Consider the following 25,977-nt stretch of genomic DNA (forward strand, 5'->3'; position numbering starts at 1 on the left):
GTGTTAATTTTTTGGTTTTTTTTTTCCACGTTAACCTAGGGAGGATCAGGTGGACAGTGGAGTCAGTGTTGAGGGGAGATTGTCTTTAGTAAGCACAAGTTAGGTCACTGGTGATGCTGCAGTGACTAGGCATGGCCACCTTGTGTTATCAGGAATCCTCTAATGCTGTACTTGGAATCTTAGCAAGTCTTTTTTTACTGAACCAAACACCAAGCAAGGGAGTAATAGTTCTGCTGAAGAGCACTTTAGGAGCTCAGCGTTTTGTGTTTGTTTCCCTAATTCTATGGTATTTTTTATCTGTCTGGCAGAGATCTTGTACAACCAGATAAACCTGCAAGTCCCAAGTTTATAGTGACGCTGGATGGTGTCCCCAGCCCCCCAGGATACATGTCAGATCAAGAGGAGGACATGTGCTTTGAAGGAATGAAACCCGTAAACCAAACTGCAGCCTCAAACAAGGGACTCAAAGGTCTCCTCCACCCACAGCAGTTGCAGTTGATGAGCAGGCAGCTTGGTGACCCAGATGGTAGCTTTTCCTACGGTGTGTTGAGAGCTCAGATTTTCCCTTCTCAGGGTGCTGACTTGTAAAGGGAATCCTTGACTTCTTTCTTTTACCTTAAATAAATATTGGTTGGAGGCCTGGCTTTTATTTATATTCAGTAATGGCCTTTTCTTCTTTCAGACAAAACCATCTGTTATATCTCAGACGTTTTCTCCTGTGTTTCACAGCGGGGCTGTTATCCACACTTAAATGGAGTTTGGTGATGAAATCTAAATTGCCACATAACTATGCTTGTTGAAGAATGAACCATCATCTTGATGCCTTGGCTACTTTATTTTTTTTCCCCTCCCTTTAGAAACTGCTGTCACTCTTTCATGATACCAGCAGTAATCTTTTATCAATTAACTTGAGAGAAAAGTGAATTTGGATTTTTGATGCTCTTTCCACCTCTGTAAAATTTCTTAAGAGTTTTTCACCTTATCTATCAGGATACATCTTGGGATTGAATATTGAAGCATAATATTTAACAGAAGTTACATGAGACTACTTCAGGTAGTGCTATGCATTTAGGCAGGCAGATGTTTTTTTATCACCAACTTTTCTTGTCCCCCCGGATACCAGTGGAAGGAACTATAGTACCACTGCTCCTTTTTCATTCATGATAGGGAATTTTTAGAAACATCTTTCATTGGCAGGAGAGAGAATTCTTAAATCTTAAAAATGAACAGATTCAAAGAAAAACAGTAATTTAAAAAATTTTCCCCAAGTACCCCTCTTATTGCCAGAGATATAAAAATGTATTGAATATTTTGCCAATTGCTTAAAGTATACTGTTGAGGGAGATGATGAGTTAGTGAGATAATACTGTTATCTTGGAGTGCTTTTCCTTTTGTGAGCCAGTGATATAGGTGTCATTATTTTGGTTTGTGGAAGGAGTTGAAAATTATGACCCTGTTAACAGGGAAAATTTAAAAATAGTTACCAGGGATGAACTGCAATAGTCAGGTAGTATAGCTTTCTTGACTTTTGTGTTTTGTCTAAAATAAGAGGAAGTTCTGTTTTTTGTTTTTTTTTTTAAACTACTCTTATGTATCTGTTTTTAAATTTTTTTTCCCTGTGTTTCAATTTGATAGACTAATATTTTTTGTCAGGATCTAATTTCATTCTAATGTGGGTGTTCATGTTAGGCTGAGTTGGTATGTACAGTAGCAGTGACACGATGAATAATATGTTAGTGACAATTCTTGCCTAGGTTACACAGGTGCCGTGGCCGTGGTGGAGACAGCTGGGATGAGTGGTGAGCTTCCTTTCCCAGTGCTGTGATTGGGGTTTGCAGTGATTTGCTCCTGCCTGACGAAAGCTTTGTAGTAACAAGGACATGAGTGTGGCATGAGAGATTCCTGAAGAGCTGTCACAAGGAGTATCTGCCTCGAAGAAGGGAGTTTTGAAGTTCTGCTTTTTAGTGGTATTACAGAGTGCCACCCTACTGGCCATCATTTTCTGGCAGCATAGATTTTGTAGCTTTCAATAAAAAGTAAATTTGTCTCTTAAAACTTAAATATGAAAAGTTGAAATAACTTATGAAATAAATGTCAGCTGAGGAAAACCAGAGGCATGACTTTTGTGTCTGTTGCTTAGGGTTTTCATCAGAGAAATTTTCCTTGTAAAAAGTGTTTCATTTCCTTAATATTGTTAAGTATTTTGCTATTTCAGTCCTTTTCCCAGCCATGCTGCTTTTTGATAATTAATTTTCATTTGCCCTGGGTCCTCGTGTGTATGCCACAAATGTGTTGTTTAGGAGGAGGGCAGGACATGTTTTCTCCTCAAGAATAAAAACAGAAGTTTAAAAATTAGGAAATTCCTCTTCCCAGGCTCTGAGGTATTCTTTAGATCTTAGATCTAAAGCTGAATTTAAAATAAATGACTCTACCAATTTTCTTTATTTTGTGATACTGGGCTTGCCTTGCTCTTGCTAGGTAAATGCTCTGTCATGGAGTTACATCCCAAGTCCCTACTTTTTTTTTATTATATATATATATATATTTTTAGTTGTAGATGGACACGATATTATATTTATTTTTATGTGGTGCTGAGGATTGGTGCCTCACACATGCTAGGCAAGCTCTCTACCACTGAGCTACAACTCAAGCCTGCCCCTACTATTTTAAAAGTAGAATAGAAAGTTTATGTATTAGGCATGGTCATAATAGCTGTTTAATGATGCTCCTGTCTGGGCTATGTGATTGGATTCAAGTTCCATGTTCTGTAAGGAGGACAAAAGTTGTGTCCTAGGATCAGTAAATTAGGTTATAAGTGGTTGCCTCTTTTGCATTCTTCTTTCCATATAACCATCAGATTCTAAGGAAGACATTTTCTCTTTGTATAGATAAGGAAACTGAAGTACAGTGACGGTAGATAACACTTACCCAGTATGTCTAGCTGAGCTCTTAAGGTGCAGAGCTAGATTTGACCTGCCTGACCTCAGGCAAGAGGACTGGAGGAATACAGCTGCAGTGATAATTTACTTTCATAAACACAAATATGAACACATAACATGTAACACCATGATGCTATTTTTTTGGCTGTTATGTTAGGCCAGAAGCGAGCAGCTGATAATGGCCTTTAGGTATAATTTGAATTGTTTTATTCAGTGTTCTAAATGTAAATTAGTTGTAAGCATTTAAAAAAAAAAAGGCATTAAAAAAAAACTGAAATGGGAGGATAAATATCTGGCAACACAGGTCCCCTCTCCTGTGCCATAGGAATTGACCTAATTGGACATGAATTAGTGGAGAGGCAGTGAGATCATTCCAGGTTGTTGTTCTTCCCCTCTCTCTTTCTGCCAATTATCATTCTATACTCAGCCATATTTTCTCTGAGAGATGACTTGCCCAGCCCCTATAGACAATGACATTTCTGACACATTTTAAATAAAGCTGTTTTCCTCTTTTTAGACAGTGCTGTGATTTTAGCACCCAGACTTAATGAATATACCTCATCAAATGGGAACACATTTGAGCACTCAGAATCTTGCTGGAATATGAAATTTTGTTTATATTTCCTTATCACCTTATGTTTTTGGTTTCCATTTAATTTTATTAGCTCCCAACTTGACATCCTCCCATGTCTTTTATATTTAATTCAAATGATACTGAGATTTTGATGAAAATTTGGGCCTTAGGTATGTAATCACTGTTCACTTTTCGTTTTTACAATGAGAGGAGTATAGTTATAGTCTCCTTCCTGGTAATCTTTTTTTTTCCTATGGAATTTTGTTTATACTATAGTTAATCAGATTTGGGCTCCTGTATTATATAGGATTGTAAACTTAACATGTTAAGATTTTAAGACTGGGGTTTAACGGAAGTTTATTAAAGGAACCATGTACTGAATTGCTCATAATTAATGAGATACTTTTAATTCTTTCCCCTTTGTAGCTGAGATGAGTGAACTGAGTGTGGTACAAAAACCAGAAAAGCTTTTGGAGCGCTGCAAGTACTGGCCTGCTTGTAAAAATGGGGATGAATGTGCATACCATCATCCGATTTCACCTTGCAAGTGAGTAACATAAAACTGATGCTAGTTTTCAGTTCTGTGGGGTTGTTTTTGGTGGATAAGTTTGATTTTCATAACTAAATACAGTCATATGTACCGTGGCCCTCGGTAGAGTAGCTTACTTGTGCTGCATGCATACAGGTGTGTTTTGGGGGGGTGCTTCTTTTGCTTTGGACCTATTAGATAACTGAAATGTCTGGGTTCCTTAAATGTTTGTACTTAAGGAGATAGGTACATAGTTATGTACCTCTGTTAGTATTACTGTGTTCACAGGCAAAAATTTTGTTGGGGATTTGGGGAGAAATTTAGTTATGGTAATGGAAAAGTATTTTTAAACTTCATTTAGTTTTCTTTGACCAGCTAGCTGGTTCGTGAGATAGCTTTTAGAATTTTTCTCTTGTCCCGTGGATAGAGTATTTCCACATTTTAATTACTGTAATGAAATTTTGATGTGGGAGCAATGTGGTTACACATAAGGAGACCATGAATCTGTGTAGCACAGTACCTGGCCCATAGGATGTGCTTGCTGTATTGAGTTTATTTCACAAATGATAGACATTACTGATAAAGTATCATGTCTCTTAACTCACACACACACACACACACACACACACACACACACACAAATCTACCTTTTCTGATGGTTTGGCTTTTGTTTGAAAACCTTTTTGTGTTGCTCCGGGCTTTGAAGGACATAGTTTTATCCTATTATAATATTTAGCCTCATTTAAAAATGGGAGAATTTTTTCCTCTGACTTCTGCATTTCTTAAAACAAGTAGTGATGGAGTACAAGAAGCCACTTTACAAAAAAATAATAATGCATTGAGAATATTAACTGTGAATAATGTGCTTTGTTTTGTAGAGCCTTCCCCAATTGTAAATTTGCTGAAAAATGTTTGTTTGTTCATCCAAATTGTAAATTTGATGCAAAGTGTACTAAGCCAGATTGTCCCTTTACTCATATGAGTAGAAGAATTCCAGTACTGCCTCCAAAACCAGGTTAGTGACTGTATACTACTGCATTTAGGTTAAAAAAAGAAAGCATGAGAAAAAGAAATTTAGAAATAATTTTGACATGGTCAATTAATCATACTAGTCTTACAGAGCTAGTATGCCCATTCTAGAGAATTCTGAAGTATTTTATCTTGACTAGTGAACACATAAAACTTAGCATACTAATTTAAGTGGTTTGCACCTCCATTAAAATCATCATTAGGGCTGGTATTGTGGCTCAGTGGCAGAGTGCTTGCTAACATGACGCACTGGGTTCGATTCTCAGCACTGCATATAAATAAATAAAGGTCCGTTGACAACTAAAAAGGAATCATTAGATTGCAATAAAAATTATTTTGTCAAATGTGATATTATTTATTCTTACATTTGTCAGCAGTTACAACACCAACACCATCTTCTAGTAGTCAGCTCTGCCGTTACTTCCCAGCATGTAAGAAAATGGAATGTCCCTTCTACCATCCTAAAGTAAGAACTTGTATTTTCCCCAAAATCATTTTAGTGTGGAAGATCACTAAGAAATTGCATCTCTTCCTCTCTTTGTCCTTCCCAGTGTTATATCATTTTTGTCAGTTGACTTTATTGTCTTCAAGAACTGTTTTAAGTTGGTTCTTGGTTGTTGCTGAGCTCTGTGGCTCTTCATGTTAAGTGGTCTGAACCTCTTTCATGTTAGTATTTTGAGCTCTGAGAGGATAGGGGTCAGCTTTGCTTGCCATATTTTCCGTTTTTTCCTGCCCCTGAGCATTTGGGATTTTTTTGTTTTTTTAACCTCATAACAGACTGAGATAATGAAGTTCAGAATTATTGCTTTACTTGAACTGATGGTTTTGTGTGCTAAAGATTGTTGATGTATCAGTAGCTGGCTGCTCAGAGTGAATATCTCTGAAATACCAGCCTGAAGATTGTTATTTGAAAGGCTTTCAGGGTAGGGGACATAGCTTAGTGGTAGAATGCTTAACCAGAATATGTAAGGCCTCATCACAAACTCACAAAAGCTTTGATGAGGGATGTTAGGCAGTTTATGGAGGGATAAATACTATATTGATTAGAAGTCTGTATGGTATGCTAAGGTTTGAAATTCCACTTGCTGTGATTCTTTGATTAGGATTTTTCATCCCAGGGAAAGGTTCATTCATCAAGGGTTGCCAGGTATCTTACTCCATTAATGGTTAGGGGTGGGCTGGTTACTCTCAAGTTGTGTTTAATTTTATGCATGTTATTGAATGCTGCTGTTTTATTCATGCTGTTGTTTCTATGTAGCACTGTAGATTTAACACTCAGTGTACAAGACCGGACTGTACATTCTATCATCCCACCATTACTGTACCACCAAGACATGCCTTGAAATGGATTCGACCTCAAACCAGGTAAAGATGAAAATTAATTCTTTTGATGTCATTTTCAAATATTTTTCTAGTATGTAGCTTATTTAATGTATAAATCCAGAAACCTGGGAGAAATTGAACTATCACTCTTTTCTTTTTCTTGTTTAACTGTACCAGGGACCCTTTAGCAAAATGATTTACTATGGACCAAATTTTATTTTATCTTGTGATTACTTATTTTTAGCCTACACATCAGATTTCTTTGAATTCTGATCATAAACTATGCTATGTGTGTATGTAGTACTTATGAATCTCAAATCATTTTCTTAGACATTAGCAATTGTAAACTATAAAAAGGAAGTTTGAACATAATTTATTGTGGCCTATATTTGAGTTACATATTTTGTTTTATAAAATTGACTTTTTTTTTTTTTTTTTTTAAACAAAGTCTGATGTAACTGCATGACCAATATTCCTTGTCCAAAGAAACTCCTTAGCTGGCTGAATGATACATCTGGGTACAAAGCAGTTTATTAAAAGTGTTTTTTTGGTTTTTGTTTATTTAGTGAATGACGCCCAGTCCTATCTGGTGGAAGATCATGCAGTTTGAAAGGTTCCATCTACTGATGAAAGATAATTCTACAGAATTTGTCGAATCTTTGAAACTTGGAATATATTGCTTTCATAACATGAAGTTTATTGTCTATCTGAAGTGTCTAATTTTTCAAGTTTGTAAGTTTATTAAGTAGTTTTAACATTGGGTGTTTTGTTGTTGTTTTGATTATGAAAAGACAGTTTAAGGAAAAGCTAAATTCTATTAAAACATTTGAGGCATGTTTGTACACTGCTGCTTCAGTCTCAGCACATGCCATCATTGTTAGTGATGGTTCTTTCAGTTTAGGACCACTGGCTGTACTGAGGAGTGCTGTTATTTTGAAAGCAGAATTGCTTTCACTCTTCCCAAAGATGATATGATGTTTGTAGTCCACCATGAAAACAGGAGTGGCCAAAAGTATTGAGGCAGCTTAAAATAGTCACTCAAATCTGTTTTAATTTTTAAAAGAATTTAGTTAGAAAAACATGGTAGTACAGGCCTCTGAGTTTGAGTGCCACTTTGGTGCAGTGGTCCCTATGTCCCTTGCCTTCTGTGAAAGGAGTGGGATGGGCATAAACAAGAAAGCAATTGGAATGACAAGTGCAAAAAATATGAACAATTCCTTTAAAATACTTTCATTTACTATTAACATACTTTTTAAATAAACTTTTTGGGGAACTACATTGTCACAAAATATACAAAAATTTTTACAAGTATATACATTAGGATCAGAGAAAACAAACTTTTAAACAGATTATAAATATATATTCCCACATTCTGAAAAATAACATTCTCAGAAATAACTCCACAGAAAATACACTTGGTTACTACTGAAGATCATTTTTGAAATGTAAAAATTAGATTTAAGTCATATTTTTAAATGACAGAGCTATATAATTACAGAGATCAGATGGGTAAACTGCAAGATAGGATGAAACTTTTGGCCTACTGTATTTATTGAGTTTTGTGTGTGGTTTTTAAAATTGTTAAGGCAAGATGTGTCTAATGCTTTAGAATTAAATAACAAACAGATAATTGATTTTATTGATGTATAGTAGTGTTTTTAAAAATTAAATCTTAAAAAGTGGTTAGTAAAGAGTGAATTAATGCAGATGGGATAATAAAGATTCAGATGTTTTCAGGACCAAATTAACTGTTTAAAAAAAAAAAAGATTGACTTAGTCATATTCTTGAAGGATGGATAATAAACCCACATCTATAAAAAGCATTTTAAGATCATAAAGCCAGGCTTCTACTGTTGTGATCATTGGTTTTTCCATTGGGAGAAGAAACAACTAGTTGTTAAACCATTTGGTGAGCTGCACTTGGCTGTGGAGATCCCAAAATGAAGACTTGAAACACTGAAAGAACAAAGCACACAAGGGCGGTACAACCACTGTGCTAGGCTAGGTGAGGTGACAGTCCCCTTCATTCTCAGAGTGCTCCACTGAATTTAAGGCATTTGTTCATTTCAGTGTTGATGCTTTGCATCTCTGCAGAAGAAATTTGTTTTTAAATGATTTATTTAAACTATCATTTATAAATGGTTTCTAGTTTTCATAGTTCCATTGGAACAAGGGCTTAAGTGGTTTAGCGTAAATCTTTTACATGGAAATAACATGCTAAAATCTGATTGTTTTAATATTTATCTTTCAGTTTGTGGGCAGCTTAAAATTGACCCTAAAATATTTGGTTGGTCTAACAGAGTCTAAAATGAACCACTATAAAAACAGAAGGGGGATGAAGATGGTTGGTGATAATGAAGTAAATAATACCAAAGTGTGTGATGTGCTTTGGCATGCATGTATAGACATAAAAGAATTGGGACTAATACCAAAGTGTGTGATGTGCTTTGGCATGCATGTATAGACATAAAAGAATTGGGACTACAGTGGCCACCAGTCTCAAGTTGTAAATTCAGGAGCATAAATGCTGCACACAAAAATAATTCTCTAGGCTAAAAAAATATAGGGCAGATTTTATGTGGTCATGTTACACCTTCCCTTAGTTGATGGCTAATACAGCAAGGTGGTAAGATGCCCACTTAAGTCAAGGTGACCTTCAGTCAGGAAACTGCCATAGCAGTGATTAAGTGATTAAGGCTGACTTACCAGGTTAGTCACTTTGATGGACAAAAATGCAATGGAAGCAGTTTGTGCTATATAGATTACTTCCTTAAGAATATAGTTTGACTATATTGTGATGGAATTGAAATTTTTGTCTTCCTCAAAACGACACACTTAATAATGAAAATTTAAAACTACAACAGGCTCAAATTTGCAGTAATTTTCTTTTTATGTGAGGTTGGCCCCGGATGCCTTTTCCTTTAATTTCTTCATAAAATATGTTGAATAGAATTAATATAAAGTTTTGTTTAATTTAGGAAATCCCGCCCCCCTTTCTTTTGTGGTACTGGGGATGTAACCCCCAAGGCCTTGTGCACGCTAGGTAAGCACTGCTTCCACTGAGCAATACCCCCACAACCTTATTTATTTATTTTTTAATTTTGAGATGGGGTTTTGAGTTTCCCAGGCTGGCCTTGGACTTGTGATCCTCCTGCCTCAGTCTCCTCAGTAGCTTGCATTGGAGTTGTATACCACTATCCTTGGTTTAGGGAAATTTTATTTATTTATTTTTTGGTACTGGGAATTGAACCCAGCCTGGGATGCTTAACCACTGAGCCACATCCCCAGCCTTTGAGACGGGGTCTAAGTTGCTGAAGCTGACCTCAAAACTTGCAATCCTCCTGCCTCATCCTCCCAAATCACTGGGATTTACAGATATGTGCTACCACACCCAGCTAGGACAATCTTTTATTGTGAATAATGACAGAATATAGTCTATGTGTCAAGTTTCTTTAATCCCTCATTCAACCCTTGAGAGACAGCTATTTTACTTTTAAAACTGACCAGGTTCAATCACTGATTAGGCTTTCTGTGATGTAATTTAGTCATTTTAGTATTCCCAGTGTTGGCCACAGAAAATAGATATTGGGAATCTTCATTATGTATTACCAAACTAAACTAGGAATCCCAGGAATCTAAGGGTTTCTATTACCTATTATACTATAAAAGAAAATAACAGTAAATTAAAAATTTATAGGACCAGTAGTACATCTTTAACTTCTTTACATTTAGAAAAATATATTTTTAAGCAGCACTCTATTTAATTTTCAGTCTTCAAGAATTAGTAGATAGACTAAAACAGCAAATTCCTGAACAGTGATTACTGATCTTTGGCAGCATTTAAAGTGAAAAGGACTGTGGATCTAAAAGTTCAACCTCAATCCACTAAGAAGGGATTCTGACAAGTTTTCAAATGGACCTAGGTTCATATATTTTGGAAATTAGCTGATGGAGGGGTGGCAATATGTCTAACTAAAATTTTCCCAATAGAAAAAGCTATAAAAGTTTTATACCAATAATTATTAAATTATGTTTGTGTGAATTTAATGTTAATCAAATGTTTATAGCGTATATCTTTAATATGCAGTGCTTTCTTCCACTTAAATACTATTGTTATCTGAAAACCTTAAAAAAAACCCCAAAACTGTAGACCACTGGAAATGATTGTTCATCATACTGCCTTCCTAATAATGAGGCTATAATCTTAAAATTTCAAATATAGAGATGGCTTTTAAACAAAAAGATTTGACAGCTTAGAAGTGAAAATATAGCAAGTCATACACTACTAACTTTGGATTTGTTCCTAAATTCAAACTACAAGGAGAAATGTCCTTATAGTTATTAATGTATGAGAAACATTCTCCAGGAAAACTTGTGTTTGTTTCCATAGGGAAAATGTTTGCCTTTTGAAAACTGTTCTGTTAGGGTGAGGTGGCTTTTCCTTTCTAAATGGAAATGCAAGAATAAAATACTTAATTGGAAAAAAAAAAAAAAAGGAAATAGTTTTCCTAAAAGGAAGATGAAAATTTTCCGAGTTGGGTTTTTACATTTTGGAGTCTTTTGAGGAGTGCTGTACCCTACATCTCCCCAACAGGTTTGCCAAAATTGCACTCCTCAATAATAATGGGGTGGCTTTTATCAATGAGTATTCAATCCTTCCTTCAATGTAATTATCTGGCAGTGAATGAATTATGGACAGTGTGTATAGCAAATGTTTTGAACTTAGCAATCTTCTACTAGTCTTGATGATTCTGGGCATCTCTCCCTGTTAGTCTGCAGTTAGCACCACTTGACCATGCAGAGTTTGGTTTTGGTTGTTTTTCTTCTTTGTAATTCTGATCTCTAAAGACTGTTAATATGTGTTGTCTTCCCAACATCCATTCTTTCAGTGAGGCATATGTACACATTTCCAGACAAATAAACTGCAATCAGAAAAAAAAAAAAAAAAAATGTAAGGGAGTTCATTACATTTCTAGATTTTCAGAAGTTTGTATTTCCCATTAACTCTTTATTCTGTATTTGCATAAGTATATATATACTACCTTTAGAAAATGTTGAGTTTATTAACCAGAGCTTACAGAAGTTTTATATTAAATAGTAAAAAGATAGTCTGCTCTTCTTGGACTAAGAAAGCTACTGACCTGCAATCATCACCTCCAGCACTGATAACATGTCGATCGCCATTGGTAAATCGAATATTTGTCACATGGGGTGAGTGACCCAAGAACCTTTTGTGCTTTGCCTAAAGAACAATGACAGACAAAACTCAGAACATTTTATTTAACAAAAATTAAAAGTTGTTATTAGGAACCATAAACTTTTAATCACAAGAACTATGGAGAGAGAAGGGAGTTAGGACCACACCCAATGATTAAAATTTTCTTTCAGAGACAGTAACAGATCTATACTTAACACAAACCAGGTTATCTGGGCAGTCAGATGTCTTCAGGTCTCTGAAAGATTTTAAGAAAAGCATTGGAAATTTGATAACTGACTTTTAAAGGTTTGCTAAAAAGATCATCAGAGGTATTATTGGAGGGAGACCTTTTTAGTTGTTGATGGACATTTATTTTATTTATTTATATTGGTGCTGAGAATTTAATCCAATGCCTCACATACGCTAAGCAAGAGCTCTGCCACTGAGCCACTATCCCAGCCTGACATTTATTTTATTTGCTTTCATTTGTGGTAATGGATTTAGGAGACTTGAAAAAAGGGTGCAAAAATTTGAAAGTATGAAACATTTGAAATATGCTTTTAAAAGTCGAGTCCAAACATTTGAATATTTCCGAAAAAGTACTAATGATCACATCTAAGCTATTTGTAAAATGATAAAAATACTAAACAAAAAAAACTTACAAATTTTTCCGGACATGGGAAGTCAAATAATTTAACCATGCCAAAGTCATCTCCTGTTACAAGGCTGATTCCTGAATGAGATACACAGGCACAGTTGACATCGGCTTTCTCGGCATGCCTGGACCAGATTCCCATAACTTCATCTCCTAGAATACTAGAGAGAAAAAGAACATCCACAGAGTAAACACAGATGGATTCACTATCCTGAAAACAATCCTTATCAGTCTGTCATTTAAAATAAAATAAGGCAGGTTGGAGGACTGGATTTCATCTGGATGTTAACTCCTACCTTTTAAAAATTGAAGTTCTATAATATAATAAGGGTTTTTGAAATTATCCTTTTAAAAACCCAGTTAATACTTTAGGAAAGCTGACTGAATTATTTTTCAAATTAAAAGTGATATCTATGCTATAGGAATTTGTCATTTTTTCATTGACCAAAAGGATGGATGCTCCTGGTGACCTGTCATACCGTCAGCAAATTTATCAAATAGATAAGCTTCATTTCTAACAACGCCAGTGTAACATTCCTTTGAGTAGAATATTACTACTACATTACTTAATAGCACCTAACATGTATTTTTATTGCCTGTTTTAATTTTAAAAAAGATTTTTGTATTTGTTGTACCAAGAATTGAAGCTAGATATATCCCTTGACCCTTCAAAAAAATTTTTTTTTGAGGCAGGGTTTTTGTTGAGTTGCCTAGACTGGCTTAGACTTGAGATCCTCCCAAATCACTGGGATTATAGGTATGCACCTTTGCACCTGTCTTTAAATGTTCAGGAACATATCAGGGCATTTTAAAAATCATAACTTCGATTTTTTAAAAAATTTCTTTATAAGAACTTGGTACATCATGGAGACTGATAAAGCACGTAAATATGTTCAATTCAAAGGGATGCAGCATGAACATAAAATTATTTTCCTAAGAGTTCAAGATATGGTAACAGAAACATGGAACTCAATTACTATTCCCTTGTGGAATGGCTCTTAACTATTCAGAAACAGGATTTTCCAAGTTACCTAAAAAGTTGCTGCTGCCCTTTCATGCAGTATTTACCTAGTCCATGTAGCCCAAGTAATTCTGTCAATGGCAGCATGATCCAAAAGATGTTTTCCTGAAGGCACTTCATAGACAAGCCGTTTATAGCAACCACTAGAGACCTTTTGTCAAATTAAAGTGAGACGAGAATCCCATTAGGTGAAGGCAAAATCCACAAGGGGTTTATAGAACACTGGCAAATTGCTACTTTGTTTTACATATTTTAATGTGAAGAATGCCAAAGTCACTATGGGGAAAAGGGTAAGTGGGAAGGAAATGGATAGAATGTAGGCCAGAGTAGTAGATGTGTAGGATGAACATATCTCAAGGCTCAAAGTGCAACATGAGAACTACAGGTAGTAAAATTGTATTGTATTTGATACTCATGCTAAATAAGTAGATTTAGCCAGTCTTGCCACAAAAAGAGAAATGGGTTTCTGAGATGATGAATATGTTAATTTTCTTCACTATAGTGACTTTTACTTTCACTATAGCAACACTGTCTATAAATATGTATTCCATAACATGTTGTGTACCTTAAATAGAGTGAAATTTATTTTTAAAAAAGAATGGGGTATTACAGATTTGTAATGCAAAAATGATGAGTGGTAACAAAAGGCAAGAGCTGAGAAGCCGTGGAACTCTGCTTTAAATGCATTCAACGTAAAAGCAGAAATAACCTTGTAAACTGGGTATATGGTATTAGGTGCCATACCTGGAGATATCTGCTATCTGCAGAGAAGTCCATTTGAATGACAAAGCTTGGGATGTCTTTGCAATAGCTGATTCTGTTAAGGGTGGGGCCCAATGTTAGGTCATAAAAATCCACTGAGTTCTCACTAGAACCAACTGCCAGATATCGGGAATCTGGACTAAACCTGAATATATAACATAATGTAAAAAAAATACATTAGATCATAAGAAATAGTTTAAATATTTAAATATTTAAGAAATTTCCTTTCTAGCTCTTGAAAGTAAGTTTGTGATACGGTTTCAAGTTTGTCTGACACAAATGATCATGTATATGGCGACTGTATTTGTTAAATGAAATAAGAAAGTTTTACATTTCATTTGAATATTCTATTGTTATCACCCAATTACTTTTAAAATATCTTTTAAAAAATCCATTACCATTCCATAATTATTAATATAATTCACTAAGATAGGATTCTTTCAGCTGGAAAAATGATGTCTTAAAGCTGCTTTAAGAACATTGTCCAGCTCAACTTGCTTCAGCTTGTTGAGATGAAGTGACTAGTTGAAGCTTGGAAAAACTTGTATTAAAAGCAAAGTGAATACAATTTGCCTGGTAAACATGGGAGACAGCCTGAGACAGTCTGAGAATGTTCTATGAGTCTTGTTGAGATAACTTAGGGACATGTAGGGGCAAGGAAAGCCACTTTTACTGTTTTTACACACTAAAGTTCTGAGCAGGTTTCATTTATGAAAGGATTTTACTGGTGAAGAAAGCACACTTTGACAGATGCAATAATTTCATCTACTGATCACAGAGAAGTGCCCAGTGAAGTGGCAGCTCAGTTAAATAAGCTTAAGCACTGAAAATTAAAATTTCAAAAAAAAAATGTTTAATTCCCATTCTGGAACCTGACAGGTGTTCAGTGCTGACAGACTGAATGAACAAGACTGAATGAACTGAATGAACAAGAAATGGGAATCCAGAGAACATATCTCAAGGCTCAAAGTGCAACAAAGGAGAAACATGAAGGGAAAGGTCACAGAGGATAATCTGTGAAGCCTAACTGATAGTAAGAGAAGCTATGTTTGGGGTTATAACTCAAACTTCTAAAGGGCAGGTGACTCTATTAAGAGTGAGAGTTCATAATGAATTTGCTGTACATGTTTAGTGTGACACTAACATTACCTAGTACTTCGTATTATAAAGCATTGGTTGGTGCCCCATGGATTTAACATTGCAAAGAGAATTATGTATATAAGTGGCCACATTTCAGCATACAATTTACATAGAATGCTATAAGTCATATGGCCTTTTTTGAAGGTGTAGATAAGGTTTTTTGCAAGTTGGGCCCAATTACTAAAAATTCTATTCCATTTGTCAACTAACCTGATATCATGGATTGCACATCGTCTATCTCTCTTCTTTCCCCATATTTTTAGAGAGCTCACAAGTAAAATAATAAATTCTCCATTTTTCATTCCAATAGCCACCATGTCCCCTTCAGGGCTATAACACACAGTACGAGCAGCATGTCCCAAATTCACTTTGTTTAACATCTTCTGTATAAGAAGCAAAACAGACACAGAAGACCAAGTTAAATGAAATACTTATAAATTTAGCCAATTTCCTCCCAAAATTCTCAACATAATTCTGAGTACTAGCAATTTAGGGTTTCCACTTCTTAGAAACTAACATTTTTTAAAAAGTTGTACCTACTTTATCAGCAATATCCCAGAGTCTCACTGTCCCATCCTCTGCAGCAGAAAGGAAAAAATCCCTGGAAGGATGTGTTGCTAGCCCCCAGATCGGTCCATCCACATGTCCGCTAACCAAAATATTACATGCTGCATTTTTCTCTCCAACTTCAATTATTTCAGCATTCCTTGTCCCAACTAGTATCTTGCCCTGAAACATAAAAGGGAATGATGTATGTAATGTACCACAACAGGTACATGCTTTGAGCTAATTTAGTCACAAGCCCATCGACAGCTCATGTGAATTTTTCTGTGTTAGGCACACATCAGCAAGACCCCTGGGCTGGGGTGCATAGTTGAGTCCATGTGATGAGAATCCACCTAGATTCTTAAATAATCTGAGTTGTGACTTTGTGATAATCTAAGGATGTCCAAAAAGGGGTATAAGTACATTGAGATATAGGAAGATAGAACTGGAATTTTTAAAGAGCAAGTATAAATAAGCTTAGCTAATTTTTGAATAAGCAGAATGAGTTAATGCACATATATGATTTATAAATACACTTAATGAGTGCATAATGAGTGCATACATGCTCCACAGTTTTTATAGGAATGTATGTTTTTACAAAGTGTATACAGCTGTCTAATCAAAATGAGTCAACTAGCAGGGATTTTCAATTCTGTCTACCACAGTTAGCAGATTTAAGAAAGGAAACCCTGTTTAGACAGAATGGCTTCCCATCTTATGCACTGCACTGGCATCAACTACGGAACTCAAAGTGGAGTGATAACTAGCAAGTGAACCCATCCTCATGTATTATTAAATATTGTCCATTAAATCACAATTTGAGAGAATCAGTAAAAACTGCTGTTTTCTGCTACACCATATCAGGTCAAGGAACATCTTACTTTGCCTCTACACACGGAACGAACACAGTCTGTGGCTTGTCCCGTCTCAAGCCTGAAGGCCCGGCATCGTCTCAGTTCCTGATCCCACAGTTTAACTGCTCCTCCTTCTTTTGACCTAAGTAAATAAAACCAAACCCCAAAAGTATCTTAGTAACTATTATAGATAATTTTCATTATAACAAATACTAAATTTTAAGTAGAATACTAAAAAAGCCCTATATAATTTATTATAAATTTCTATGGCAATCTTAGGATTCAGCAAATTTTATTTTGTGAACTATTCGTTTTTCTCTGGCATATCTTGTTTAGCTTCCACCATACATTTTCCTCTTCATGTTACTTAAGATGAGCGAAAAACCATTTTTAACATAGGAATTGAAACGTGAAGCAAGATAATAGGATTACAGATGATACACTATAGTCTTATTTACTTGGGGGCGCCTTACCATTGAGCTGCATCCCCAGTCTTTTGAGACAGGTTCTCATAAAATTGCTGATGGTCTCACTAAATTGCCAAGGCTGGCCTCAAATTTTTGAATCTCTTGCTTTAGCCTCCTGAGTTGCTAGGATTATAAGTGCACACCATCATGCCCTGCTATAGAGTTTATTTTTAAGGGCCAAAAAAGAAGCATGTTTTTTTCCTACCACTATCAAGACATCCTATAGTTCAAAGGCTACTAGTGAGAAGTGGTGTGCAAAATGGGGAGATGTGAGAAATACAAGTGTGTAGAGTTATTTGTAAAAGACAGTCCACTTTTAGATTTTCTCTTGGAATAACTGAACAATGTATTTCTTTGTTTTCTGTTGGATAAATTTGCTTGTCTTAGGAGAACATGTGCCTGCATGCCACAATACATTCATTCTTCAGGTGAAAAGGAAATTCTGTTCTTGTAACTGATGAATGTGGGTTCTTTCCATTCCTGTAGTGAAATGTGCTTGTGTGTCACATTCCAACATGTAGATATATCTGGTTACTGTTGGGAGATTTGAAAATCATTCAGAAACAGGTTTCTCCTTACATTTACATATATATTTTTAAATTTTTAGTTGTAGATGGACACAATACCTTTATGTTAATTATTTTTATGTGGTGCTGAGGATCAAACCCAGTGCCTCACACATGGAAGGCAAATAACTGATGCACGCACACAGTCCTGAGGAAACTCGGTTCTTTTTTTTTTTTTTTAATTTGTTTTTAGTTGTCAGTGGATCTTTTATTTTATTTATTTGTATGCGGTGCTGAGGATCGAGCCCAGGGCCTCACACATGCCAGGCAAGCGCTCTACCACTGAGCTACAACTCCAGCCCAAACTAAGTTCTTAATCTGTAAGAAAAATACCTATCTAGACCTAAGAAAAAGTATCTACCATTGGAGTTTAGGTTTATCTACAAGGGGGGAAAAAGCGATTTAAGATTAGGTAGGAGAATCCAGAGAAGGAACATAGAAGGCATTATAGTTGAAGCGTATGAGGAGGAAGGCCAGAGAAGATAACCCATAGCCTAGAAATAACAAGAATACCTAACTGTGAAAACCCTAGGTAGATGACAAATGCAAGTATTCAGTGAGGCTGTGAAAAGAAAGAGGACTCACGGCCTTTCTTTGCCACCAGTCACAATAAGTCCATCTCGCAGGGTGGTATACATGGCAAACACGGGCCCGTTGTGAGCTCTGGCCACAACTCTACACAATATGTGATCTTTCCACACACAGACATCACCACTGATGGTACCTGTAAACGTCAAGTTATTCTGAAAAGGAGTGGGGAAGGGGGAGATAAACTCATCAAAAGTGCAAAGAGAGTTCAAACAGATGTAATCTGTGAGTGTGATGCTACTTCATCTGTGATTCAGCATGTGCAAGGTATGGATGGAGAGATGGACCCAAGAGGCAGAACCTGAACTCCAGGCTCAGCTTGCCTCATGGCTTTTCCTTTCCCAGTCTGTCACTTAGCTGGGGTAACCTTGGACAGTTTTCTCTTTCCAATTCTAAAATGCTGTAATTCTAGTTTATATTCTATTGTTGGACTGCTTCCTTCCAACTGCTCAATAAATAAAGTTCTCAGATTTAAAAAAAAAAAAAAAAAGGAACAGCAAATGAAGACTTTTTATTAGGTTCAGCAAAGCATTTTCCCCTAAAAAATAAAACTATTATCTGTACCAGTCATAGGGGGTTTTGAGAACTCTTTATTAGTTCTGATGATTTCACTCATTTTAGCAGTAGCACTAATTCCTGCCTGTCTGCAAGGAGAATGTAAGTTCTGTGGGCATGGAGATGATTTCCCTTTTCTTTTTATAGTTCCTAGCATAGACTCAACATTCTGCCAAATAAATATGTCCCACTTTTATGTTTTTATATGTTTTAACAATTTTAAAAATGCTTAAACTGAGCATAAACTTATTTTGTTATATTCTGATTATACTGTTGCTTCATACATTAAAACTCACTTATTCTTAATATTTAATCTTTGTTTATTTTTTATTGACTATGAGGAATTTTAAAAGTGAAGGAAGTTCATCTACATGGGCAAATGAAATGTCAGAAGCATGTAAATGTGTGGGTTTTCTTCTGGAAATAAACTACTGATCTAATGTTAAGAATGCCCAGAATGTTCAATTGGAGCTTGACATAGCATGACCAACATTTTCAGTGGCCTTTTCCCCCAAACATAAGTGTAGTTAATTGTTCTAAACTTATTTTTTCCTTCCTTCAAATAATTTCATACCTATATAAACACATAATAAGGAAATCTGCTTTGTTGTTGTTTTTATTTCACCAAAGGATTTTAGAAGCCTAGCCAGAGTAAGGTATTAAAGAAAAGACGGGGATTATAAATTCACCCATGGGCCCATGTAGGACCTAGTGAGGAGAGAAGAGGGACGGCTCTTGATCTCTCTTCTGTCAAACCAGAGACTGTGCTTTCTCCTTTTGTCTCTCTACTCCCTTCTTGGCCCAGGACACTTGCAACTATGTAAGATGAAAGAAAGCAAAGGAAATCCTAAACCTAGGTCCAAACTTAAATTACTTGAAAATCATGCTTCTTGATTAATTTTTCCTTTTTTAAAAAAACTTATTTTTAGTTGTAGTTGGACACAATACCTTTATTTTATTTATTTATTTTTATGTGGTGCTAAGGATTGAACCCAGGGCCTCACATGTGCTAGGTGAGCACACTGAGCCAAAACCCAACCCCTCATATTTCTTTTACTCTAACAAAAAAATTTTTTTTTTTTGTTTGCAGTACCAGGGACTGAATCAAAGGGCTTTACCTCTGAGCTACATCCGCAGCCTTTTTATTTATTTATTTTTTTTAGTTTTCAGCGGACACAACATCTTTGTTTGTATGTGGTGCTGAGGATTGAACCTGGGCCCCACGCATGCCAGGCAAGCGCGCTACCGCTTGAGCCACATCCCCAGCCCGCCTTTTTATTTTTAAAAATTTTAAGACTGTCTTATTAAGTTACCTAGACTGGCTGGCCTTGAATTTGTGATCCTCCTGCCTCAGCCTTTTGAGTAGTTGGGATTACAGGCATGTGCCATTGCACCTGGCTACTCTTAACAAATTTTTAGGTATGTGAAGAACTGTTAGGAAGACAGAAGTTTCAGGATATATATGGTGACAGTTACACGACTAGTGAAAGCCTTGGAGAACAGCAAAAGCCTAAGGACTCAAATTTTCATCATAATCCTCCCTCAAGAGCTTTCTTTCCCACTCCCTCATTTCTGAAACTATCAGACTTTTGAAAAATGAAATACATGCCTGACTAGGACATCAACAGATTACCTGCCATATTAACATTGATGTGGCTTATTTCAGGCAAGAAAATTGGTAGTCAAAATTACACCCCTACACAACATTTTAAGAGACATACTGCACCAAATGCGACAGCGAGCATGGTCTGCATCCGGGCATCTTCCAGTGTGTTCAGCAGCCCTTTTTTGCTAAGAAGAGCCCTTCCTGCCAGGGTCCAGAATTTCACATGTTTTACTCCCACAGAGACAAACTGGGTATCTGAATCTGGTCGGAATTCTGCTACAAAAATACGTTGGTTGTGCCCCACTCTGCTGGCAATCTTGGCACCTGATAAGAAGATACAACGAAATTATCCAAGTTAATATAAGAACCAAGCTAATCAACAGGCATGTTTGGGGGCTAGAGATGTAGTTCAGTGTTAGAGCTTATGGCTTATCAATCCTCAACGTGGGGGGGGCACTGTTTTAGATACATTTTAAATTGTTATATAATTAAATATTTGTTAAAAATACATGGATTTTAAAAAAACAAAATGCTTATAAAAGGGAGGGCTGTGGCCCTTGCTCTGTTACCAAGCAATCACATGACTATAATTACTTGGGTAGAAAGTCCTTTATAACTCCATAACTGAGTTATGTATTTACAGGGAGCTTCATTACCATTTAAGGGTCATAAAATGATTTTGGGAAACATTCTTTTCTTTTTCCTGTATGTTTGGTAATACTATCCTATTGGTCTTCCAATATCATTTAAAATATACTTCATGGGTCAGGAATGCAGCACCTGTCTAACTAGCACTGACAGCACTGCAAACACTCACCCACAGGCGCACACACACACACACACACATTTTTATTCTTTATTAAGGTCCTCTAACACCAATTAATCACTAATAATTAGCAAAGATACATATATAGTTTCTTACTGAAAGGAACAGCAGTTAATAATTTTTAATAATAATTTCATTAGTTTTATGTTTTGTGAACTTAGAATTTCACTGGACTTTTAAAGTGAAACCTACCTATAGGACCACGAACTGTGTGCATGTACTGGATAGAGCTATTGTGAATAATGGTTTCAATCACCAACTTAAGGCAAATATTAAATATATAATTCATATTCACACACATTATCCTACCTTCCTGCCATCTCCAAATGGTAATAGTATGTTCTGGGTCTAGTCCCACAGACAGCAAGAGTTTGCCAGTAGCACTGAAGCTGACCGAACACACTCCCTTTGAATGGTAGCATCTTAGTATAGATAGAGTCTGCTTGCTCACTGCATCCCAGATGTGGATAGAAGGGGCTGTGGCTAAACAAAGATGAAATCCAAAGGTTGGAACTGACTTGTTATAAATGTTTCCATTTCTAAAATATATAAACCCATCTCTGAAACATGGAAAAATGTACCCAAGAAGGAGTATACTTAACAAAGAATAGCTCAAACTAAGATTAAATTTTTGGAAAACAAAACAAAACCAGAATACTTCTTTAGGCTATATTTCCAATTGCACTTTTGAGAAAATAGCATTTATACAAAAATCAGTCCATCATAATATTAACTTATCAAAAAATAAGGCATGTTTGGGGGCTAGAGATGTAGTTCAGTGTTAGAGCTTATGGCTTATTCTCAACATCAGAGGGGGAAAAGCACTGTTTTAGACACATTTTTAATTGTTATATAATTATATAGAGAGCTATCTACATTTTTATACAATAAATATGTTAAATACAAATATATATTTAGCATCAATGTTACCTGGGAGAGAAATGAAAAGCAGACACAGTTGTGAAAAGCAATACTTAGAAAACCACCTGAACAAATCTCAAAAGAAAATTTTGACAATATAGATAGCTACATATTCCTTTATAAGAATTTTTTTAAAAACCCAGAAGTTTAAGGAAGGATAAAACTCATAATCTTTAAAAAAACAAAAAAACTTTAATCATCCTATGCAGTGCTGCTACTATTTAAAAAGTTGCTTCCGGTTCTGTTTTGTTTGTGTTTTTGTAGATTGGTTTTTACAGTGCGGAGGATTGAGCCTCACACATGCTAGGTAAGCACTCTACCATTAAATTACATTCCCAGCTTGTTTCTCTGCATTTTATAAATTAAAATACCATAGCTTTGTATTATTATTTTTCCTGAACTACACTCTATAGCTAATTCGGTCTTAGAATGAATGTACTTTGAGTAAAACAATTAAAAACTAAGTGCATTTTCTTCAAATTATACATGTTATGTGTACTGCAAAAAGAGAGAAATATTAAGACAAGTTGTATTAAATTATTTGATGCAGAAAGAAATTTTGGTATCTAAAAAACTGATAATATTTTTCACCATTTGCTATTTATAGAACACAATGGTACATTAAATCTGATAATTCAAGTAAAGCAGTTAAAATTTATTAAATCAGATATTTAAACTTAAGTATCATTAAGTAGAGAGGTTTGTGTAACAGTAAAATATCAAAACTATAGAGAACTAGATATAAAAATGCCAATAATAAAATAGGTTGTTTGAAAATTTTATTATAATAATTTAAGTACTGGGCTAAAAATGTTCCACATTCACTAAAAGTCAAAGTTTACCTAGGGCATAGTTGAACTGAGTCTCAATAAGGCATGTTAGATGGCTTAAATCTAAAATATAGATATATATCATACATCACTATATACATGATAAATATTAAACAATTTAATGATAAATATTGCCAACGAGAAATATTAAACATTTTTATATATGCTTACAAAAAGTACCTCTGGGAAGATCACATACTATATCTGCCAAAATGTGATAGAATAGGCAACATATTTTCAAGATATATCAACTTTTTTGCCTCTAAACAAACCAAAATTTGCCAAGTTCCATATATCTAAAATTTAAACAGCAAATAATCTTAAGATGAATTACTGAGCTTCTCACACTTTTATATAAAAAAATTAAAGGTGATGGCAAAAAACTGATACCAGGAATCTAAAAGCCTACAGGTATTCTATGTTATGGAATTGCCGCACATTTAGACTGCTAAACCTACATCAACAGCAGTATTTAAAATTAAGATTACTATAAATTTTCAGGGCCCATGTTACTGAAGATGAAATTATGTTCATTGGGCATATTTTATTTTCTCTTATCATTTAAAAATGGTCATTCACAATCTTAGGTAACAGATCCAGCTTATTCCTCGCATCCCAAAGGTCCTCAGGTACTGCACACCTGCCATGGCAGGCGGCATATCTCTTTCTGAACCCAGGGTGCTGTGCACCTGAGCACATGCTCTACCACGGGGCTCTCTCCAGCCCCTCATCTCATGCTTTCTACTCCTACCTTCCAACCAGGTATGTTTTCCTCTGAATTCTGCTCAGAGAAATTCAGTAACTTGCTTTGTTACACACAGGCAGAGCCAGCACAGGTGTGCTAACATCAGTATTCAGGTCCCATTCTTGCTCTTTCACCTCATCTGGCTGTCTTGGAAAAATAAATCTCAAATATATATATATATACACATACATATATATATATATATATATATACACACACATATATACACACATATATATATATTTTAATTAGAGCTTTATGGTAATCTAAACTACTTTTTACAATTATTATTTTTTTTTAAATATTTATTTATTTTTTAGTTTTCGGTGGACACAACATCTTTATTTTATTTGTATGTGGTGCTGAGGATCGAACCCAGCGCCTCGCGCATGTCAAGCGAGCGCGCTACCGCTTGAGCCACACCCCCAGCCCTACAATTATTTTTTGACTATTAATTTCCTGTATAGAGATACCCTAAGAATCTTTTTTTTTTTTGCAGTGCCAGGGATTGAACCTAGGGACTCATGCATGCATGCAAGGCAAGCACTCTGGCAACTGAGATATATCCCCAGCTCCCCAAGGGTCCTTTTAAATTACTAGCTGGATCTCATACGAATGAAAATTTTAAAGAATATTCTTTCTCTACCTCCTAGTTTGCCTGTGATACAGTGTAATAAAAACTGTATTTTAAAACAAGGGCCCTTTAAGTGTACTGACTCCAAGTGACTCCAGGGAAGTGGCATGCTCCTCCCATAAGTCTGAACCCACTGTGGTAACAGCCCTCCCACCCCTACCTCTCTACCTCAGTGATTTACTTTAGTAACCCAGGTTAGGGCCTATCAGCACATGGTATCCTCATGGTTTCTTTTTTTTTTTTTTTAATATTTGTTATTTTTTTAGTTTTTCGGCGGACACAACATCTTTGTATGTGGTGCTGAGGATCGAACCCGGGACGCACGCATGCCAGGCGAGCGCGCTACCTCTTGAGCCACATCCCCAGCCCCTCATGTTTTTTTTTTTAGTACAAGGTTTGGTTTGTGTCCTAATGACTCGGTCAGAGTAATAGGAAGGATTTTTAGGTGATGGTTCTGAAAGGAGTTTTACTCCTCTTTCCCACTGGATGAAAGCAAGGAAGCATGTGACTTCAAATGCTGCTGCAGCCCTTGAGTGACCACGAATGCAACTGGCCTTATTGGTGAAGCCGATGCTATGCCTGGCAGAGTGGCAAAGAGGGAACATGCCTGGATCCTGGGTCCTGGAAGTGCTCCAGAAGCAGGAGACTCAGGAGACTACCCACCTTCCTCACTGTTCATGCTAATAAACATCCTTTTCTGTTGTAGAGGGCACCCAGAGACCCACAAAGCCATCTGATAGACACCCACCTACCACAACAAATACTAAGCAAAAGCAGAGGGAAAACTCTCCTGCCTAAAGGATCAAAGGTATCAAATTCTTAAGTTCCACATATAGTCATGGAGGACTGAAATAACTTTGTCAGAGATAAAAGTATTCCCTTAGTGTCCACTGAAAATACATCTAATGTCTTCAGGGTAATTCCACCATATCTTTTCTACTATAAGTGTTTACTGACCTACGTTCCAAAGTAACTATTTGAAAACTTCACTCCTCTTAAAACCAACCCCTGCTTCTCCCCTTCCTTCTCTCAGTTGATGACATAATCAGATAGGAGTTTCATTATTTTATCATCCCCAAATCTACCATTTTATATTTGTACCTAAACTGCCTTCATTCTTTATGTATATAGACAATTCTCCATGCCCAATGCATTTTCCCCCAAGTATTTGCCCATCTCATTTAGCTAACTGCTCAAGCAAAAAATTAGTATTTAGCCTCACTTTATCTTACCCCAAATCCAACTCATCAGAGAGGATTGCTGGCTTTACCTCTAAACTATGTCCCACGTCTGTCTAGTTTTTTCTACTTTCACTCCTGCCAACCTTGTTTGTCTTTGGCTTGGACTATAATAATAGGCTCCTAATTGTCTAATTTCCTCTTTCTCAACAAGCTAGTGGAGGTGACTTTCTCAAAGTACAAATTAGATCATTGTGTTATTTAAAATTTTCCAGTGACAGACTAACCTTGACATGAATCCAGACTCCCTCTGGGAGCTGACCCCTCCCTCCCTCTCACTGTGGTTATCTCAGCAGCTTTCCTCCAGGCACACTCACTTTCTAGTTTCTTGACCCAGCCTTAGGTTTTACACAGGCTGGAGGCTGGTCATTAGAAGGCCCTGCCTGTGGGCTGGCTCTTGGAGTGTGTAAGAACTTGGCTTCTGAAGTGTTC

General features: G+C 36.0%; 2 protein-coding genes across 13 annotated transcripts in view; one reads left to right on the forward strand and one right to left on the reverse strand.

Annotated features, from left to right (window-relative positions):
* Nucleotides 1-8,033, forward strand: part of Zc3h14 (zinc finger CCCH-type containing 14) — a 54,652-nt gene extending 46,619 nt beyond the window's left edge. For 5 of the 12 annotated variants that reach the window (XM_048799147.1, XM_015494615.2, XM_048799149.1 and 2 more), the window contains 6 exons: nucleotides 309-541; nucleotides 3,940-4,060; nucleotides 4,921-5,057; nucleotides 5,446-5,537; nucleotides 6,330-6,436; nucleotides 6,961-8,033. In XM_048799147.1, coding sequence (XP_048655104.1) covers nucleotides 309-541; nucleotides 3,940-4,060; nucleotides 4,921-5,057; nucleotides 5,446-5,537; nucleotides 6,330-6,436; nucleotides 6,961-6,967 — 697 coding nt within the window. In that variant the 3' untranslated portion in view covers nucleotides 6,968-8,033. The remainder of the gene's footprint in view (nucleotides 1-308; nucleotides 542-3,939; nucleotides 4,061-4,920; nucleotides 5,058-5,445; nucleotides 5,538-6,329; nucleotides 6,437-6,960) is intronic. The other 7 variants (XM_015494647.2, XM_048799152.1, XM_048799154.1 and 4 more) reach the window with 3 other exon arrangements.
* A 1,459-nt stretch (nucleotides 8,034-9,492) lies between these two features.
* Nucleotides 9,493-25,977, reverse strand: part of Eml5 (EMAP like 5) — a 194,718-nt gene continuing 178,233 nt past the window's right edge. Inside the window, exons 37-47 of the mRNA XM_048799527.1 lie at nucleotides 21,487-21,660; nucleotides 20,467-20,675; nucleotides 18,188-18,345; nucleotides 16,597-16,711; nucleotides 15,710-15,898; nucleotides 15,380-15,552; nucleotides 14,012-14,174; nucleotides 13,315-13,418; nucleotides 12,254-12,407; nucleotides 11,536-11,636; nucleotides 9,493-11,316 (exon numbers count right to left, since the gene is read on the reverse strand). Of these exons, the coding sequence (XP_048655484.1) occupies nucleotides 11,280-11,316; nucleotides 11,536-11,636; nucleotides 12,254-12,407; nucleotides 13,315-13,418; nucleotides 14,012-14,174; nucleotides 15,380-15,552; nucleotides 15,710-15,898; nucleotides 16,597-16,711; nucleotides 18,188-18,345; nucleotides 20,467-20,675; nucleotides 21,487-21,660 (1,577 nt within the window). The 3' untranslated portion in view covers nucleotides 9,493-11,279. The remainder of the gene's footprint in view (nucleotides 11,317-11,535; nucleotides 11,637-12,253; nucleotides 12,408-13,314; nucleotides 13,419-14,011; nucleotides 14,175-15,379; nucleotides 15,553-15,709; nucleotides 15,899-16,596; nucleotides 16,712-18,187; nucleotides 18,346-20,466; nucleotides 20,676-21,486; nucleotides 21,661-25,977) is intronic.

This window comes from Marmota marmota, unplaced genomic scaffold (genome assembly GCF_001458135.2).
Source record: "Marmota marmota marmota unplaced genomic scaffold, marMar, whole genome shotgun sequence".
NCBI lineage: Eukaryota > Metazoa > Chordata > Mammalia > Rodentia > Sciuridae > Marmota > Marmota marmota.